At 34.5% G+C, this 20,572-nt stretch overlaps 1 protein-coding gene across 1 annotated transcript in view; it reads right to left on the bottom strand.

Moving 5' to 3' along the window:
• SYN2 (synapsin II) overlaps nt 1-20,572 on the bottom strand; it is a 181,954-nt gene that overhangs the window by 39,086 nt on the left and 122,296 nt on the right. Inside the window, exons 6-8 of the mRNA XM_084530558.1 lie at nt 8,760-8,822; nt 6,127-6,269; nt 900-974 (exon numbers count right to left, since the gene is read on the bottom strand). Of these exons, the coding sequence (XP_084386684.1) occupies nt 900-974; nt 6,127-6,269; nt 8,760-8,822 (281 nt within the window). The remainder of the gene's footprint in view (nt 1-899; nt 975-6,126; nt 6,270-8,759; nt 8,823-20,572) is intronic.

Genomic DNA, 20,572 nt, shown 5'->3' with positions numbered 1-20,572 from the left:
TATTTGCACCTTTCTTAGGGCAGGCAATGGTTCAACTCCTGTCTCTCTCTCAGCTCATAAGAGGGAACAAGTTAGTGTAGGTTCCAGACTTAAAACCAACCAACCAGCCAAACAAAAAAATCAAAGTAAAACAACAACAAACAAACAAACAAAACCAGAAAAATAAATACTCTTGAATTTTAGAATTTTTTAGATTATGTTTTTACTGTACAGATTGTTTTGCTTCCACTGGTAGCAAACTTTGGAGAAGCTGGACAAAATAAAATTCACAGCTTCACTTTGCATATAAAAGAGGCCTATATGTTGTTATTGGAGCTAATGGGCACTATTGAAGAGACTGGAGCTTGAAAATGGTACTGCATGGATACTGTAATAGACAGAATTACTAAGAGGTAACCAGCACAAGGATGAGAGAGAAAAGAGAAGTATAGTATACCAAAGTACAGAGCTGGAATGATGATATGAAGGAAATAAGCTTTGGAATATCTCAGCATCTGGGCAAAAAGACAGTGCAGTTGAAAAGACGTTTCAGAAATGACAAACAATTAATAGAAAAGAGAAATACAATTTAAAGAGACAGTGTTTAGACCAGATTGCTTGGTTACAATCGATGATGTAGGAGAAAAATTTAAAACACTGTGACATGGGGTAAGACCATTAAGTACTTAATTTGGATACTTAATTCTAGACAACTCCTCTGGAAACTCTTGGCTCATGTTCTTTCATCTAATTCCAAGGTTTTTTTCCAAAATGAATGGGGAATCTTCATTTACTGTGAATTGCATGTCACCAATGTGATTAAATAATAATAATAATAATAATAATAATAATAATAATAATAATAATAATAATAATAATATATGTATTTTTAATTACCTTTTACATGAGACTGGACTTACTTATCTGACATAGCAATTTGTTCCAACATTGCAGAGCCTGTGTTTGTCTTCCAGTTTCCGGATATGGAAGTCCTCCTGAAAATGGGGAAATATTACAAAAACAGCCAGTGGTTTTATATCTTCCTTATCTCTTAATTTACTCTGATCCTAACATTAATATTTAATGCAGTTTTTACATTGTTTTCATGTCTGACAGCTTATAGTAGAGCATCTAAAACATGAAGAATTTTAACAGGCATCACAATATTATGAAGTATGACAATACTGTGAAATTTTTGTTTCCCATTTAGTCATTTAAGAAAATTTTTAAAACTATGATTAAGTGCAAGTGTTAGGAATAAACTGTTGTCAGTGATAAATGGATTGAATAGCCTGTAACATATTATTAGTGCAAATGTCAAGGAAGTGAGGCTTCAGCTTCTCGTTTCAAATCCACACCATTACAGATTTAGGTCCTATTACTTTAAAGTCAAGATTTCTACATCTCTGATCTCTTATAGAGCTGGACTTCTCTTTCTCCTCCAGTTTTCACTCTTTGCAAGTTTACTAATATAATCTAAGCAGCATAGTTCGGGCTCAAGTATACCATCTTTTATTTTATCTGTAAGAAATATATATATATATTTTCTCCTCCTCAGACCCTAGGACTGTTACCAGGATTGAGAAGATAGCTTTATTCTGAAACCTAAATGTTGTTTTGAGAATAGGCTAAGGATACAAATCATGAAGTGTTTCCAGTTAATAAAATAACCGAAACATCTGTAATATATTAAAAGTATACTAGGTAGAAGCAATAGTTTTGTCTCCATTTTCCATTAACCTAATTACAAGGGTCAGTAGCAATTGTGGGGGAATGTCAACCTTTCTACAGAAGTCTCATAAAGGTAGCTGAATTTTAAAGCGTAAAGTTCTTATTCTTTGTTGTGGGAGAATATATTGAAAAGGGAAGGTCCACATGACATGCTATGTGTAAGGTATTTCCTGGTAATAAGGTTATTTTGTGACATTTATTTGTATGTGTGCACTTACAGAACAATTGAAATGTCTAAGTTCACTATTTCTCCACACGCTTTCTGAAGAGAGATTATAATTCTCACAAACCACATCTGAACTCTATTGCAGACTTCTCAAAGGCATTCCTTAACATGTACTATATAAGGTGATAAGGTGTCTTTTAGGAAGACAAGTGTGACAAATTCAGAAAGAAAAAAAAAAAAGAGTAAAAAAGTCCTGAAAACTTTTAGTAAGTATTTAGTTCCTGATGCTCAGCTGCACTGATGTAACCTCAGCACTGTTGAGTAGTGAAGAAGCACTGCTGAGTAACGAGGAAAAGATGTTTTAAGCCGTATTTTTACTCCGCAACCTGAAACATCCCCTATCGAACTTGAAGCAGAATCAAGACGGGATGTATGGATGGCTGTAATGATGCCATAGGGACCAGATGAAGACTGAGAGGAATGCTATGGACATCGCCCTAACTGATGTAATCTTGACAGCTTGTGGACTGGAGCCACTGATGCAAGAGACTCCAAAACAATGGGGCTGGTCCATTTGACCATGGCTAAGTGATGCAAAAGTGCCTTTACCTGACTATCTAGTATGATAAACCTTAGTTATGATTTCATAAAAGTCATGTATGATTTCCACTACTGAAATACGTAAGTTTTCCCTTCTTCACTTCTGTTCTGATAATTGCTAAGGGTTTTTCACATCATTATTTCCTCCTCATTTAATATATACTCAATAATACAGAGAACAACTTCAATCACATTTGAGTGCTTTACACTTAGGCTTAATATGCTTTCACTTGATTTGATCTTTGAAAACACAAAGAACTGTTTTAAAATTGGGGAAAAAGGGAATTATGATTGCTATATATAGTTCATGGTAACTTGACTTTTCCCCTTTTCCAACACCTGTCTGGTTTGTTTAGTACCATTTGAAGCATGAAATCCAAATTGTCTGGACAAGTATTGCCACAAAATATGTAGAAAGGTTTACCTACAATTCTTTTGTAGGTAGTCTAGTTAGCAGTTTGTTACTACAGCACTGTTCTTTGGCTGATGTGCTCAACTCTTGTATTATTGAACTTTTGGTCAAAGTAAATTGTTATGCATTCATTGTGTTGCTTTTGGAGAAGAGATTTAAAGGTAGCTTTTTTGTATTTCTGTTTTTCTTCACTGTGTTTGACCCTTTAAACTCTATTTCCTTTAAGTCAGTTGGATTCTGTAATGGTACCAAGTGTAGTTAAGTATGCGTCACAAAAAGTTTTGAGGAGCTGTGGTATTTAGAGGGATCCAATGTTGCATTTTGGCTATAATCTCTACTGACAGATGATAAGCACCAGTGTTTTGTGAGTCATGGATCCACTTATACCACAATTTCCCACAGAATTATAAAACCGAAGCTCTTAATAACTCTATTTAAATTACACAAACAAATGCTCAGCTGGTATTTTTTGTGGTGGCTCTTTAAGTACTCTGTTCCTGTGTCACAGAACAAAATGAGAACCAGCTGTAAAACAATATACCACTGACATAATGTGTATGTATGCATATGAAGAATTTTACAGACATTTGGTAAATCTTCTCCTTTCATGATGCTTTCTAACAATGGATCAGTATTTAATTTTTTTGATTTAACTCTATGAAAGAATCTAGAGAAAAAAATATTGCTAGGCTTTTAGCATCTGGATGAACTCAGTTTCTGAGGGAACAGAAACATAAGAATAAATAAAAGGTAGCAGGAACAGACTGTCATTTTATACTTTTTTTTTTTTTTTTTTTTTTTTTTTTTTTCTGTCCCCTAGGCCAACTGCTTCTTCTGTGAAGAAGAAACACTTGTGTTTAAAAATGATAAACATTGTGTGGCTAACTATTACAAAAATTATTCCAGAGACTAAACCAAATTTTAATTTCAAGTCAAGGAAAAAAATGTAGGGCTCTCTCCTGTGAAATGTAGTGGTCCAGTCTCTACCACAGAGAATGAACCATCAAGTTACTAATATTGCGTCTGACTGCTGGTATCTGGAGGTATGTCAATAACTGTTAACAGCTGGGCTTTAGTGCTAAGACTGTGCCACTTGGGAGCTGTAAGATAGAGACAAATCAACTCTGCTTATTATATACAAGAGAGGAGGGGAGAGATGGCTAGCAGAGTACAAGAAATCTACCTATCAAACCTATCAAGCACTAACCTACCCTTGAAGAGGCTGAAATAATTGCATGACAAGGTCTAAGGCAGAGAAAGGAGGCTGACTGTTGACTGGAAGTAGGGGGAGAGCACAGCTGTTGAATGTCACTGAGTAGAATAAAAGGAGCAGGGAAGAATCTGGGGCAATAATAAATGAAGGCATAAGAGATAAGAAGAGGCAAGTTAGAAGTCTGGGAAAAGGTGAATCTGGACCAAGATACTGTTTGAACAGATATAGAAGACTTTGGGGTGTAGGAGTATGGTGCTACTTTTCCTAAAAGTAGGATGGATACCTCAAATTATGGGGCTAAAGCCAGGAAAAGTCAACAGTCTGGAACATCAATGTCAGACAAATGAGCAGAACTGCAATTGACTTTCCTGGAGAAACCAGGGACTAAAAGGTGTATCATTCAAAAGCATTTGGTTTTGATTCTTAAGCTTATAGGGAGAGGCTGTGTATTGGGGTAGGCCCAACACATCTGAAATTCTGTAGGGAGCTTGAGATATAAAGCTTCTGGATTGCCTTGCTACCACTCAAAATCAGGAATTTTGGATCAAGGATTACAGAAACCACCCAAATCTTGCAATTTATTTGAAGATTCTGCCTTGGTTATGGCACACAACTCAAATTTCCCAGCTCAAATTTCCAACACATTTTTTGTAAAATTTATAGTTCTGTGTTCAAAATAGAGCAGAAGAACATCCAACAGTCTATACTGTTGGATGGATCTGACCTTTGGGGACAGTATGTCCACCCTACTCTGTGTTGTTCTTTCTTCTGCTCAGATGCACAGCGAGAGGCAGATGGACTATTAAGTCATTCTCAAATACCCCTTCAATTCTGGTGTCAGGAGAGGCCAGCAGTTGCTCATACAGTCTTGATCTTGTGAGAGTAATGTCACAGGGGGGTAGTCACAGTACATGGCCCTTCAATACCAACCAAAGGAGATACATTTTGATCTTTGCCCCAATCCTGGGCAGAAGGTTTTGCATTTCTGATAGAGCTTGTTGGTTGTTTCTAAATTACTTGAGACCTAATGCTAAGTCTATCTTTAACATTAAAAAATATTTCACACATTTTCTTTAACCAAGCTCCAACTTTTGCTTCTCACATTTGTAGGTTGCTTAAAGTTCAAACAATTTTACTACTAAAAATTGACTGCCCCTTACTGTTTTTTTTTTTTTATTTTTATTTCAAATATCAATATACAAGAAGTATTTTATTTCTCCAATGTTGCAGGAATAGTTAGCATTATGTCTTTGTATGTGTATCTAGATACGCATGTGTATTTTTATCCGTGTTTTTTTTTCCTGCTTCAAAACTGTAAGCATGAGGGAACAAATATGAGATAATCTAACTTGTCTTAAAAACATGAATGAAATGATAATCAATAGTCAACAAAGTAAAAAAAAAAAAAAAAGCATAAATACAGTTACCATACTCAACTAATACCTCATAATCTGTTTTGCTATTCTTGCTTAATGTGTCTAAAACTGAAACACCACTTTAACCTCCCTATAGTCATAATCTTTAAACATATCTGGATCCTCCAAGAGCTCTTCTCAAATTAGAAGAGATTTTTACCCACATACGTGAAAGCCATTGTAAGATTTTCTTACATTTGCTATGTTAAAAGAAGAGCACTTCCTTCCATTAAATTTTATTGTTCAGGTTTGTGTGAATTAATGCCATCTAAATATTCTTAGAGGGAGAGAAAATTTGACAAAAACAAGTCCTCTATAGAAAACAAATCCCCTTCCATTTCTTTAAATGAAAAAATAATTAAAGATCAGCAGGAAAACCACTCTGGCAGGCTCACCTTTTGTGTTACTCTCCTCCTCTCAGTGACAATCAACTTAAAGAAGAAAGTCTTGATATATACAGAAAGTCTAACATACTATATTTCTGAAGAATATGACAATGAAGGCATAGAGTCCCCACATTTCAACTCAGAAGCTCATCCAACAGTCTTATTCTTATTGGTGCTTATTAGTTTTGAGATAAATGATGAAAGAAGAAAAGTTTTTGGCTCACATGTATGCTTTGTAGTTACTGCCTATCTTTTGGATCCTGATGTCATATTTGGAGTCTATGAAGGGTTCAGTAGTGGCGTAGGTCTGAGTAAGTGCTACCACGCTGGCTATGTCCTGAAAATCGTAGTGGTTGTCTACCTTGATCTGTAGTCATCATACCACAAATAAACAGCATATACAAAAGAAAAAAACAGCAATTAGGAATAAAATGTAGACTTCAGTTGTAAATGGCATTCATGAGAAATATGTTTTTTGATAGCATGAGTTCATAAAAAAGTATTGGATATTTTATCTGATTTCTAGATTCTGTAACATTCCTGCATTAAGGTATTTGCTTTCCTAGGCAAAATGTTACCAGTTCATCTGCAGAAAGCAACTTGCAAACAGTAGATTTTATTTTTCTTTCCAATTTTCTTTTTTTTTTTTTTTATTATTATTATTATTATTTGTAGTGTTGATTGATAATTTTTGGATCTGCAGCTTTTAGGAGAATTTTCAAAGGTGTGATAATGCGTGACACTAATTTATATGCAATTGTTTTTCTAAACTGCTCACGTAAATGATTGTAGATGGAGCCCATCATGAACTATCGCATCTGTGTCACTTATCTCCCATGAGAGAGGAAATGAGGGCGTAAAGACATTCTGATGAAGGTATATTCACATGGAACACAGAGGGCTGGCTCAACACAGCAGAATCAGTTGTCCTATTTCTCTGCAAGGAGTCAGGCTTTCTAGGAGTAGGATTTCCTAGATATCGAACACTACGATAAGATGGTGATGGGTATTAATACCACCAATTATAACATCTTGAAGTAAGAGGGAGGTGGAAAATTGTGGAATATTAATTCAGTGGAGAGGGAGAAGGAGACTTTAGAGGACAGATGGCAGGCAGGGGTATTACTTTTGGACAGCGAGGGCACATATCTACCATTGAGTTCAAAGGAAGCTGGTTGAAATGGGGAGAAAAAGTGACTCAGAAGAGAAGTCTTAGGGCTGGTAGAAACTATGAGGGGGAAACTATGTCTCCAACAAGACATTAACCCAAAGTATATTTCCGAAAGGTGAGGAAAGGAAATAGAGATTAGTATGTACCATGCTATCTAATATTAGGAGAGTTTGCACATTCTGGCAAGTCCAGCATCTTATTTGCTTCCACTGTCACCTGATACTTAAAATGGGACCTGTAGGCAACAGTGGTCACAGCTGTGAGATAGGACTTGCATATTAAATGGTATCTTGTGAAGCCAAAACAAGCCATAAGGCCTAAGTATTTGCTCTCAATTCAGATTAAGAACAATACAGAGTAATTTGTTTGAGAGCCACAGAACCAGATACAGTGGTCTCAACTCAGTTTCTGAAAGCTTAATAGCTTATGTGAGTCTAATTATGACAAATGGAAACACTACTCCTAGTAGTGTCCCTCTAGGGAGGACTAGGGTATGAGAAGAACCTTTATTTGGGCTGACAGTAAACTTTTCACTACAAAAGACCGGCATTTAATCTTTAAAGACTTAAAATACTTTATAGCTAAAAAAAAAAAAAAAAAAAAAAAAAAAAAAAAAAAAAAACAAACAAACAAAAAACCACCAACACCTAAATTTCTTTTTATTTGTAGACATTTGATATGTTGAATATTTTTGTCGAATATCTCCTTTTTTCTATAAACAGGAGGTGAATATTGAAAATACAGTATAAACATCATAATACTTCATGTATGCCATCCACAGAAACCACAGTTTAAGTAATTAATAGTTAATTCTGCTCTCAATTAAGCTGGCTGCCAGAGTTCCACTGACTTACTAAGTACTAAATAAAGCAGTCATAGGCATTGAATATAATATACAAGCTGCATAATTACTGAACAAAATACAAATAAATCATCTTTCTATTTCTATTGCTAGTGTCAAATATTATGTTATGGAGCTTCTGGAGATTCAAGATGATAAATGTAACTATTCTCTGATGATTTTAAATCTAAAACACTTACAGCATTAAAGTGTTTTCAGTGAGAGAAGGTGGTTAATTGGTAATGACTAGAAATTTTCATTGACATCAATGAAAGTGGGATTTAAATCATATCCCTTGAACCATCATTGTGAGATAAGTGATATCAAAACAACTGTACTCACCACTGAATGCAATTACTTTGGAGAAAGAAAGCAGCAGTTATATAGTGGTATGAAACAATCACAGAGAATACATTAAGACAGGAAATGAAGAAATCTGTATCAAGTTGAAACTAGCAGAGAACCAAGGCAAAATCTTCCTAGATTCCCAGGTCCAAAAATTTGGATTGTACAGACAGACCTTGACTCTTCAATAGTTTCACCACAGTCAACTACATTAATAAACAAGGTTCAGGTTCAGGAAAGCATCTCAGCATGTTTCCAAAACTGTCCTACAAAGGACAACTGCCTGACTACATGTTAATGTGAAAATATATTGTATATTATGCAAGTATTTTCCTAAAGAGAGGTGCTTTCTTGAATAACAGACAAGTAGAGATTTGCAGGAGCAAGGATCAGAGACAGAATTTGGACAGTGAAAATTAAAATATCCAGGAAACAATGTAACATGCATTTATTTTAGACAAACACCCAGCCTCCTAACATGCAGTAAGTAGCATCTGCACCTTTCCCATGCCTGAATGAGCATGTCCAATCTTCACAACAACGGGAAATGTTGGCATTGTTAGCTAAGAGGGAAAACAAAGAAGAAATGTTAGAGGAATCAACTAAGAGTTAAATGATTAAGCTAAATTATTTATGAAAATTATTTAAACAACCGTAATGTAGCCAAATCTGTTTTTGCCACATGGTTATTTGAACAGGCATCTACAGATTGTTCTGATATTTCATTTAACCATAAGTGTTAATCTATATTGAACTGGGATATGTTAAATCTTGCTCTGCTTACCATCTATCAGCTGATCACAAAATCACAAGTGATGTTGGTTATTTTAGGGTTAGTTTCAGGGAAATGTAAGTATTTACTGGAAGAAGTTTGAGAGGCAGTTGATTTTGCTTATTGTAAAGTCATTTTAGGAAAAAGTCCTCTGAAGCAGCTATATGCACAATGGGAGCACTGTATCGTTAAAGTTAGGTTAGGGTTCAGGGAAAAATCCCCCTCTGTGAACTATCATAAAAATATTTGCAACTTTTTAGATAGCTTTTGATTTGGAGAAGCACTAGACACTTCAGACTTCACTGCCTGTTGTTTTTCTGTTTCTTGGCAGTTTTAAGTTTCAAGATTGGTGTTTACTTACAGCATGGCAGCTCTTCAGTGTCAGATACACTAATTCAAGTTTCATAGATTCCTCTCCCAGATTTTAGTGCTCTTATTCCAGGGGGTAATTTTATCCTGCTGTGAATGCTTTATACAGTTTTAGTGGAAGAAAGGAAAAGAAAAAAGACCCCATCTTCTAATCTCCTTAAAGACCATCCAGCCAAAGATGACAAAAAAGTTAAGGAAGATCCACTTAGAATTTCACTGACATTTCTGGTGCGCCTGTCACAGTGTAGCTGGAACTTTTGACACCCATCACTGTAGCCCATTTGTAATTTCCTACATCTAGCATGGAAGCTTTTCTAACAGACACAGCGGATGGCTGTTATCTCCTGACTTCCCAGTTCCCACTCCACTGTTGCTCAACAGGATGTGCCACTGGCATCAGTTTGACCTATTCCTTCCCCTCCCCTTCTTCTATATTAAGAAATATAAGGACATTTCTTAAATTAGAGTCTACAGCTGTTTTACTAGGAAAATATATAATGGAGCTTGCTTTTTTATATTTCCCCACCCTCTCCAAAATTATACTGATTGTCATAACTGAAAGTGACTATGAACTGAGGGCTCTACAAGAGAAGCTTGAGATTTCTTTTGTAATGCTGAACATCCTTTGCTAAGAATAAACTTATAAATTCACTGGTAAGGTACTCTGACATAAGAGAAGATAACTTCCTAATAGTTCTTTTTGGAAAAATATTTTTGTTTCTGTATGACCCAGCTGCAGCTGAGATTTCAATTTGTGAGCATGAACAGAGCAAACTTCATATATAAAGTAATGGACTAGAGTTCCCTGCGTAATTCATCCAATAAATTACTAGGAGAGTGCTTGCATGCTGTTTATTTCCAAAATTTGTTATACTAAAATACTTGTATTTATCTCTTGGATATAGTACAAAACAGGAAAAAGGTATATTATATCAAAGGATAATTTAACTTAAGAGTAAAATTAAAGTAGGTACAAAAGGATTATACTTAATATAATAAATTAATATATTTAATTAATGGCATTTTACACGTCTTCACTTACATAGTCAGTTCAATGCTCTCAGTTATCCTGAAGCAAAGAACATAGGATGTAAATGAGCTGTACATGAAAGAGTACTTTGTGATACTGACACATTCTATTTTATTACTGTGTATGGAGGTTCAAGAAGCATTGAATGCAGAATACTTTTAGCTGTTTTGGTTACTTTTCTAGAGCTGTTCCAATGTAACCAATTTAAGTTAAAGGCATTTATAATCATGTAAGCATTAAAAAACACGATTAGTTTCAAAATAAAATTCTTTTTAAACTGTAGAAATTCAAAGTCCTGTATAGTCAACATCTAGTTATTTATTGCTTTCATATTTTAAAACCAGATACTTTTTTTATAAATACTTTTTTTTTTCTTTTCTTAATTTATTTTTTCAATTTTGAGGAGGTGGGAACAAATCATTGCCTGACTCAAGATTCATAATGGCAGCAGCACATTTTTATGATTGAACTATAAACCACTGAAACAGGCTTTGTAATGGAAACGCTGGCAGACCTCTAAGTATAGCAATACAAATGGCACTCCTGTAATTAAGAGGACCATGTATTTTCCCGTGATTCCATAGCTGTGGAATCCTTTATTGACCACAGGAACAAACACTAACTTAAAAAACAAAACAAACAAAAAAAAAAACCTCTGCTTTCTCCCTTAGAAAAATGTGCTAACAACATTTAAGGTAATACTGTTCTTTTTGCTCTGGAGTCCAATATCAAGATTTCATGTGGTATACCACATCCCAGTATAGACAAAGAGAATAAGTTGTTGCAGGGAAAAAAACACTGAATATTGCTCTGCAAAATCAGACAGACAAAAACCTAGCATAGAAGGTGAAATATTAAGTTATCCCAGTGCTTTTCTTGTTCATATCTATCACTGTGACAGGCCCACAAATCCAGAGATGATGAAGTTGTAGTTATTTTGCTTTTTTAGCAGTGTTTCTTTATTCCTGCTATTACTGTAATTACCACAGTTCTCCCATTGCATATGGAGGCTCTACACGTGTGCCTTCATACAGTCACTTTGCTAATACTAACTAGTTTCCAATTGTGTGTGGTATTGTTCTATCAAACTATCATGAAAACTGAAATTTCTTATTGAAATTGCAGAAAACTCAGTTTGAGTCCTCCTCTCACCTCTTCCCAATCTGTTCTTTTCTGTTACTTCATCTTAGCAGAGCAGGCAATCTGAAGACTTCTCATACATTTGGGTGAACGAAACTGACACTGAAAATGTCATGGGTTTCATTTTAATTTGCAGTATAGTTACTTGGCAGTAAGTTACCTTGAAAGAAGGTCTAGCAAGTATGAATGGATCAGTTTTAAATAGAGCTGGTACTAATCATAGAATCAGAGAATTACTAAAGTTGGAAAAGACCTCCCAGATCATCTGGTCCAACCACCCCCCTACTACCAATGTCACCCATTATACCATGTCCCTAAGCACCAGGTCCAAACTTTTCTTGAACACCTCCAGGGATGGTGACTCCATCACCTCCCTGGGCAACCAGTTCCAATGCCTGACTGCTCTTTCTGAGAAGAAATGTCTCCTCATTTCTAACCTAAAGCTCCCCTGGTGCATGTGAGTCATTTGCATGTTTTCTGTTTTCTTTCAATTCTATTGCTGGGAGGGAAAGGCCTCCCAGCAATATGAAAATATTGCTAAAGGTTTTCTTTAATTTGGTTAAGTATAAATTCTGCTGTGACAATTAAAAATGGAAAAAATCAGAATTCAAAATTGGAAGACCAGCAACAGAAATTGCATTGATATATTTGGCAGGTTCATATGTATGAGAGATGGAAGTGGTCTATACCACACGATTTCTGACATATACATAAAACATACCTGAAATGTATCTAAATTTCTTTTTCTTTACTTTTTTTTTTTTTTTTGTATAAACAGTTCCACTGTAACTTAAATAACAATACGATAAACTATAATGTATTATTATTAATTAGTGAGAAAGGAGAATAAATGTGTCAAACATGCGATAGAATTTTCCAAAGATAGATATAACTATGTTTGGATTGCTAATAAATAAATGCAGCAACTGGAAAACCTGTCATAGCTCTTTGTTGGAACCTACATAAAAAACAGTCGAGATACATTACTTATGTTTGCTAATACAATGTAATTAATCAAAATAATGACATTGAGTATTAAAATGTTTTATCACCTACTAAAAATTAAAAAAGACTGTTTCGGTCTATATGTTTTCATTTCTGTGGTTTTAACTTCTCACATTGTTATTTTATAATTAATATGAAATTTCATTTCTGCAGAACAACTTAGAATAGCTTGGAATAAGTTGCATGGCTCAAGATGCTGACTACGATAAGGTACTACTAGGAGTAGGTGCTCCTTTTATCTATAGAGCAAAAGTCTATCATGTTTTACAGATGAAAGGAAGTAGTAAAACATCTGAAGGAGAATGGCTTTAAAATCTGGGCAAGAGAATGCTAGATTCCTAAATTTCAAAATGAAAAATATTTAGCATTGAATTTGCTTTTCTGAAATGATAGCTTTTAGGATTTTCCATCATATACTAATAGCGAGAATTTACATACTTAAAAAACGGAAAAAATCTTATGGTTGCTAATACAGAGCTCCTTCATACTGGGAGTTCATTCATGCTTGACATTGTGGTGGTTTTACTTGGGTGGGCAACTGTGCTCCACCACAGCTGCTCTCTCACTCCCCCTCCTGAAAGGGAAAGGGGGAGAAAATACAATGCAAATTCTCGTTGTAATTACACTATTTAGATATATAATAGACAAAGAATTATCTCAAGAATAAGTTATACTGGCAGAACTACTAAATCCAAGGAGAAATTTAACCCAATATTCTCGAATTGCTGAACAAACAATAATTAAGGCAAGCATGCATTCACAACAAATAGTTTTGAAATGTATCACAGAAAGATGTTTCTAATATCAAGTCTTTCAGAATCATGTCATGACATCTGCTGGATTAGCTAGCTTGAGACCACAAAGCTTTTGGCAACTGTTGATGTTGAGAGCAGTGAAATGCTTTGGATTTTTATTCTTCTGCTGATGTAAGTTATTATATCAAACACCCCTTTTCAATATTGCTAGGATAATTACTGAACAGACTTCAAACACAAATTAAGTTTAAAGATTCAGTAGTCACTGGTCAGAATGTATTTAAAATGCCTAAAAGCTGCAAAATAATACCATACCGCTCTTCTGAAATGTCAAGATATTTCCAGGAAGTCACATATATTGTTTGTATAAAAGATTTGGGGCTGGCATAACTTTTTCTCGGATCTCATTTATTAATAATTACAGTGAAAGAACAGTGAAATACTGAATGCTCCATTTCAGAAAATTCTGTAATTAGCCTTTGACATTGCTAGAATATGAGAAAAAAATTGCCAAATTAAAGCGGTTAAAAGGACACCAGTCAAATGGTACAGGTACTCAGAAAGGATAAGTACTGACAGAACAGCTGTTGAGACATCAGACAACCATTAAAACCATGAGTTCCAGATAAACTCATGAGCACAAAAAGATGTGAAAGCTCCTGGCCTCAGATCTGCAGATGCACATATGCAAATAGGGAACTATCTGTGTACAGACTGTATTTCACTTCGAAAAGTAAGAATACCCTGCCAGCCAAATATGAAGAAAAGATAGTTAAAGATTAAACACAGTTTCCCCTTTCATCTTCTCACCAAACTTGGCAAAGGATATATATAATATTTATTTATTTATTTATTTATTTATTTTTCTGGTTAAGAAAAAGGAAATAATCCATATCCTAGAAGATTTAGTTTGTTATCTGTTATAAATGGCCATTTATAACATTATCCACACAGAGAATATTTGTAAAAGTATTCATTAGCATAATTCAAAACATGTGGGTATATCCATTAGTCCGCAATATGGGGGAGTGGAGGAAACAGTCACCAAGCCTGGGATGCTTGTTTTGTTGAGATCGCCCTTTTGGAACTACCATGTAATAGGTGCAGAACAAGAAGACACCATCAGGCATGAAGTGTGAAAAGAAGCAGAGAATTACAACATTCAATAAACGTCACAGTTTTGTAAATGAATTTGGTAGAAAGCAGTAACAATGGTTACAGGGTCAGAGAAAACCTGGGAAGAGTAAAGAATATGAAAACTGCTCTGTAGAAAGGAAGGTATTGAAACAGGCGCTACAACTGTGACCTCTGAGCAGTTAATTAACAAGATTAACAGGTAATTAACAGATAAGCTCATGAACACTTATCTGATTAATGTTGTGCTCAGAATCATCTAGGTTGGAAGAGACCTCTAAGATCATCTAGTCCAACCTCTGACCTAACACTAACAAGTCTTCCACTAAACTATATCACTAAGCTCTACATCTAAATGTCTTTTAAAGACCTCCAGTTTACAGTATACTGCTGCCTGTATTTTCAATGCACTATGCTGAAAAATAAAAAATGATCTGCCAGAGTACTTCTTACTAAGGTGTACTTAGTGCTTCTATTCTTGAATTCATGACTGTGATTTCCTTTAAACTGAAATTTTTGTCCTGTGCTTGCAGTTCCACTGTAGCAGCAGCAGCAGCACCAGGATAAAAATTCCTGTTACTTGAATGTCTCAACAAGAGCCATGTCCTTCCAGTGAACCTGACAAAATAAACTTAACTTGTGTTTTAAAAAGAAACAAAACATACGTTGTAACTAGAGGCAGCTGGCAGCACTATTAGTCTGGTGAATGTAGGTTCATTTTTTAGGATCTATGCAGAGATCAGAGATTTGACATCCCTTTCTTACAATGTATTTCTGCTTTGTCAGTTTATTCTCTTCTAAACCTGAGCCAAGCCTAAAGCTCTTAGTCAGAAATCCTACTTATTTATTTATTTTCCCTGAATGGAATTCGAATTAGTTGAAGAGTGTGACATGATATTACCATCATAAAATTTGAAGGAATTGTCCAATTAAGCATTGACTTTGAACTCACAGAGCTGTGTACGCCTGGTCCTGTTTAGGTTCAATGGCCAAAATGCACCACATCCCCATTTCTACTGCTTGGAAGCCTGTTGGTTACTGGCACTGCAGGACATTTTTCTACACAGTTACACTGCACAGAGGTCTCTACATAAAACACCACAACTAGCTACAAAATATGTTTCCATTTTGTAATAAATTAAAAAAATATTTAATTTTAGATAGCTATGAAGTTCCTATGCTCTTAATTAGGATAAATTTGAAAATGTAATACCATTTAGTAAACTCTGACCATTATAGATACTTTAACTTCTCATTAAAATACACTAGAGACTATAAATTACATTCATGGAAGTTATCCAGTAACAATAAAACTGACTTGCACTCAGAAGCAATTTCATCTGCATCAGTTTTAAAACTGAAGGTTATTTGTATTGACTTTACAAAGATAAGCAACGTTTATCTATCTACATTTTAACTATTTTTTAATATCTGGGCACTTAAAGATTTCATAAATGTGTTTATCATACTTTCTACTGTAGAAATAAGTATTCTAGTTTGATATCTAATACCCAAAGGCACTGTTATTATCTTCTATATTACTGATGATATTGCTTTGTTAACTGGTAGGTGGTTATTTAACTAACCAGTAGAGTCTTCATCTGTGTTATTTTTTGTATTTTCCTGTATGTAATGGGAATAACACATATCATTTCCTCTTTCAGAAATTTTCTGAAGTTTATGAGCCAGGCTTCCTAGTCTCATCCTGTGATTGCATCACTGTAAGTCTATCAATTTAATATAAATTCTTAAAAGTTAAGCTTCATACACTGAATTGCTCAAAGGGTTGTAAGTGCTTCTGCAATTTATGTATTTTTAAACAATGCTTACAGTTACATAATATATTTTATTTTCAAGAAATAATTTGAATTCTTGTAAATTTACTTTTTATTATTTAACCAAGATATAATGTAAAATACATTCATTGCTGTATATAAAAATACAACTAGGCATATATCATCTAATTAAAAAAAAAAAAAAAAAGTGCTCTGCTGGCAACAGTGCAGGAAACAGTTTTTTGAACGGGCATTCATCCTGACTTTAATGTCCTCATGGTTGAGTTGACTAGAAGGAGAAAAAGGGAAAAAAAAAAAAATGAAAGAAAGAAAAAAGTTGCAACACAAAAAAATAGATACTTCATAAACATAACTTACCTCAAGTTCAGTGTTTAAATATTTATCTTTCCAATAATCCCCAAGCAAAGTTCATTTAACCACTCTAGTTCCATGTAATTTATTTGTGGAATATGCAACAGACTAAATCTAATTTTGCTCTGCTTACTTTGGAGAGAGGAAATTAAAAATGAAATAATGAAGGTGGCTTTTTATTCATTTTTTTCTTTCCCAGAAACAGGCAGGAAGAGTCCTAAATCAATAAACAAGCAGGACTTTCTCTGGTCTATTTGGTTTAAAAAAAACAATCCCAAGATAAAAGTTTGGGTCAGACATGCAGAAGCTCTCTCTCTCACCAGCAGGGGTAGCTCAACATATTCCTCTCACGATTAAGAAAAGCAGAAACCTCATGCTTAAGCAGCTGTTATTCTCAACAAAGAACAATTCAAAGATATTGAGCCAGATTTTCCACTGTCTTGTACCTTGACAGAAAATAACTAGTTGTAAAAATCTGTATGCAGGAATATTTTATAGTCCCTTTACACTGGTAGCAAGCCAAGGGGAATTTAAACACTTTGTATTATCTTTTCAGAAACATGAGTGTTAAAGAAATCTAAAAGCTTGAGTGAATGAAAAGAGTAGAGCATTAATTGATCAGTGTGCAAGGCCATCAGAAAGGCAAATGCAGCTTAATTGTGATTTTTTCATTCCAAACAGAGGGTTAAAATGGCTTATAGACTGAGTGCAATATGGGAGCTGATGCCAAATTGGGTTCTCTGAGTACCTCTCATACACAGTTCCTTCAGCTGCCATTAACATCACCTCATAAGACTGGATCTTATGAAGCCAACTCTCTTTGTACTCACAGAAATCAATACATGTTTTTACATGACCTTAGTGCATAAAGGGACACTGGCAAGTAAGTCTGAACCAGGAAATCAATCCAAAATACCTTTGTCACAACATACTTTGTTCAATTAAAAAAAGAAGTTTCTAAATCAATACACAAGTGACCTTCTGGCAGAAAAATCTTACACTTTTAATGTCAGTACAGCATAAAAACAGATATTTTCATGAACAAGAAAAACATTAACTATAATATCAGTGAATCAAAAAGAGCAGTTCTCACAGGTTTCTAATAGAAAATCTGGAGAAGACAAAATCTTGGCAGAGACTAATTATATTTTAATTTTGGAACGTCAGTGTCTCATTCCATTCCAATCATTCTATCAACTATTTTGCAATCTCCTTCCTCTAAAACAAAATAACATTTCACCACCTTACAAAAAAAATGACCCTAACTGTTGTGACCATAAACTGAGTGCATTTTTTAACTAGAGTATTTAGGAAGTGACAGCATTAAGTACCATCCCTTTTGAAGTGGGCTATAGTACATATGGAGATACTGGAGTTTAAAATCCATGAAAGCTTTTCTCTTTTGCAAAATACTATTCTAATTTTGATTTTATAAAAAATATATAATTATAATATAATTATACAGGTTTTGGATGGGATGTGTGTTGTGATTATTCCAGGTTATTTATAGGAAAAATAAATGCAACACCAAATGAAAATTAGGGAATATAGAACTCCAGCAAAGCATCAAAAAGGCAACAGATAAACTATTACTGTGGAGATTCCTGCCTGCAATCATTCTAAAATAAGATTAATTTTCCACAGTAGAAAGAGGATAGGATAGATATAGATAAAAAATATATACTCTGTAGACAGTCAGGAGCTAATGTGCTGAGCAAGCAGTCCAACCAAAAAACACCATGTAGATTCAAACTGCTTGACAGCTGGAATGGAAAGCAACCTTTCTGTTGTATATCCCATCATAATTAAATAGCCTTTAAAGAAGCTGTATGGACAATCCCTATGCAACACAGTTCAGAGCAACTTGACATAAGTCAAAGTACCCAATTCAAGGTGGCCCGCAGAAATACTCTTGATCAGTATCCAGGAAACTATAAACTGAACTCATAGCGCTGCCTCTTAAAAACAAACAAACAAATAAGCAAAAAAACTATAGAGGGGAAACAGTTAAGAGATGTCTTCTTGGGGAAGAGATGAGAGTATCATAAAATCATAGTATCAAAACAAAGGGAGACTGAGTGTTCTTAATATGGGTCTCTGGGGACCATTAGATGAAAAAGAAACAAAGTTGGCAATTAATGACCTTCAAGATTTTCCAGAATGCTGTTGATGGATGACAATGCTAGGTAGTAAAAATAATAAGGAACATGACAACCCACAGTCCATAAAGCCCCTCCAAAATTATAAGAATACACATTTTTACAGTATCCATTGAGAATGGAATGATGAAGCTGATTTGACTGTTGCTAGGTGTTCTGCCTTCTTTCTGTACTGTACACATCAACAAATATAGTGAATTAATCCCAATCCTTGTTATTTTCTTGCATTTTACTAGAAAATAGAAATGAATTGTCCTACACTGGTCTTATTTAGCTGGACAGAAATGAGAAAGTGCCAAGTGTTTTTTCTACTGTGCCAATAATGAATTGAAGGAGTCAGTGTAACTATGTCCCTTGATACAGGGAGTTTTCTGTTTCTTATTAGTGTTAGTTATATCAGAACATAACCAGGGAGTGGGCACTATTTAATCCTGCAACTCTTCATACTTCATTAGTGTTTTGACATAATTTGCTATGATATCATGGCTTATTTATCAAACTAAAGGAAAATCAACATTATAACATAACAGTGTAGTGAAAATGTACTGTTAGTCCTTTTTTACAAAATGAAGAAGACCGAGTGTTTCATTTGCTTTAGTCTGCTTGTGTTTATGAAATGTTGTCTACCTTTTCTTTACTATTACCAAAGATAAAAGAGTATTTTTACTTCCATATTGACCAAGGAATGTTTTTGGAAGTAATCTCTGTATTTTACAGGGTCAAAATATAACTAATGAAGTTAGATCTAAAATTTTATTCATTCAATTAAAAATATGAACTATAATATGAAAAAACAGTGCAGCTTCAAGCTAAGACCTAATGTTTACTGATACTGATACTGTGGCCATAGGTACTCAAACACTGCACCGATACAAAAGCTACAGATATTTGGTTCCTGTGATAAACAGACTAAAAATGCATTTTTATGAGAGCATGTTCCCAAGTACAGAGATTTTCAGACTTAGTAAAATCCTTTTCTAATGTTATGATATAAATATTTCTAAATTCAGATTAGAAAAACTCTCAATCACTTTTTTCTTTTTGCAAATGTCATTCTGACTTAAGGCACATTAGATAGCCAATAGTGACACCCGAACAACAGCCATAGTGTAATAAATGGTAAAATGATAATATTGCTGCCACTAGAAGTACCATTACTTTAGTCACAATTCAATTCCTTTACACATACCTGGTATATCAGCTATAGGAAAATAAATCGTCTGAGGAATATACCATTTTCTCTGAACTACCTAAAAGTGGAGGAATATAGGCCTAGCATCACTGGTCAAAAAGCTATAGTTTTTGAAAGACTGGAAACAATTGCAATTTGATGAGAATGTTCTTTCAAGTTGCCCCCTTTTTGCCTCTCTAACTCCTGTTTCTGTAAAGTTATAGACTACTGTGCAATGGCATGAACTCAGGAGATGGGTCCCTCTCTCAAGTAATGATACCCTAAGGGTTTAAGAATTTTTACTGGAATATAACTTCTCTGTAACTTTTCTTTTTTTTTTTTTCCAGTCATATCAGTTCAAATGTTTTGCCTAAAATAATTGCATTTTTCATCTCATTAGTCATAAAGTCATTGTTTAGATATTAATTGAAAATACCCATGATTGTGGTTACCCATGAGAGCCTTGTATTTGGAACGCATGTCTGCTACTCTCTGCAGACTATATAATAAATAGTTTGGGCAACTATTTTCACCTGTACTGGCTGGCAGAAGCCATGCATGGATTTCACCATGAAACAGCTTACCTATAGAAGGTTGCTTTTAAAGTTACCTCCATGGACAAAGTGAATTG

Source organism: Aythya ferina (assembly GCF_964211825.1).
Source record: "Aythya ferina genome assembly, chromosome: 10".
Classification (NCBI taxonomy): Eukaryota; Metazoa; Chordata; class Aves; order Anseriformes; family Anatidae; genus Aythya; species Aythya ferina.
The sequence above is the reverse complement of the archived record's forward strand: the minus strand, read 5'-3'. Positions and strand labels throughout refer to the sequence as shown.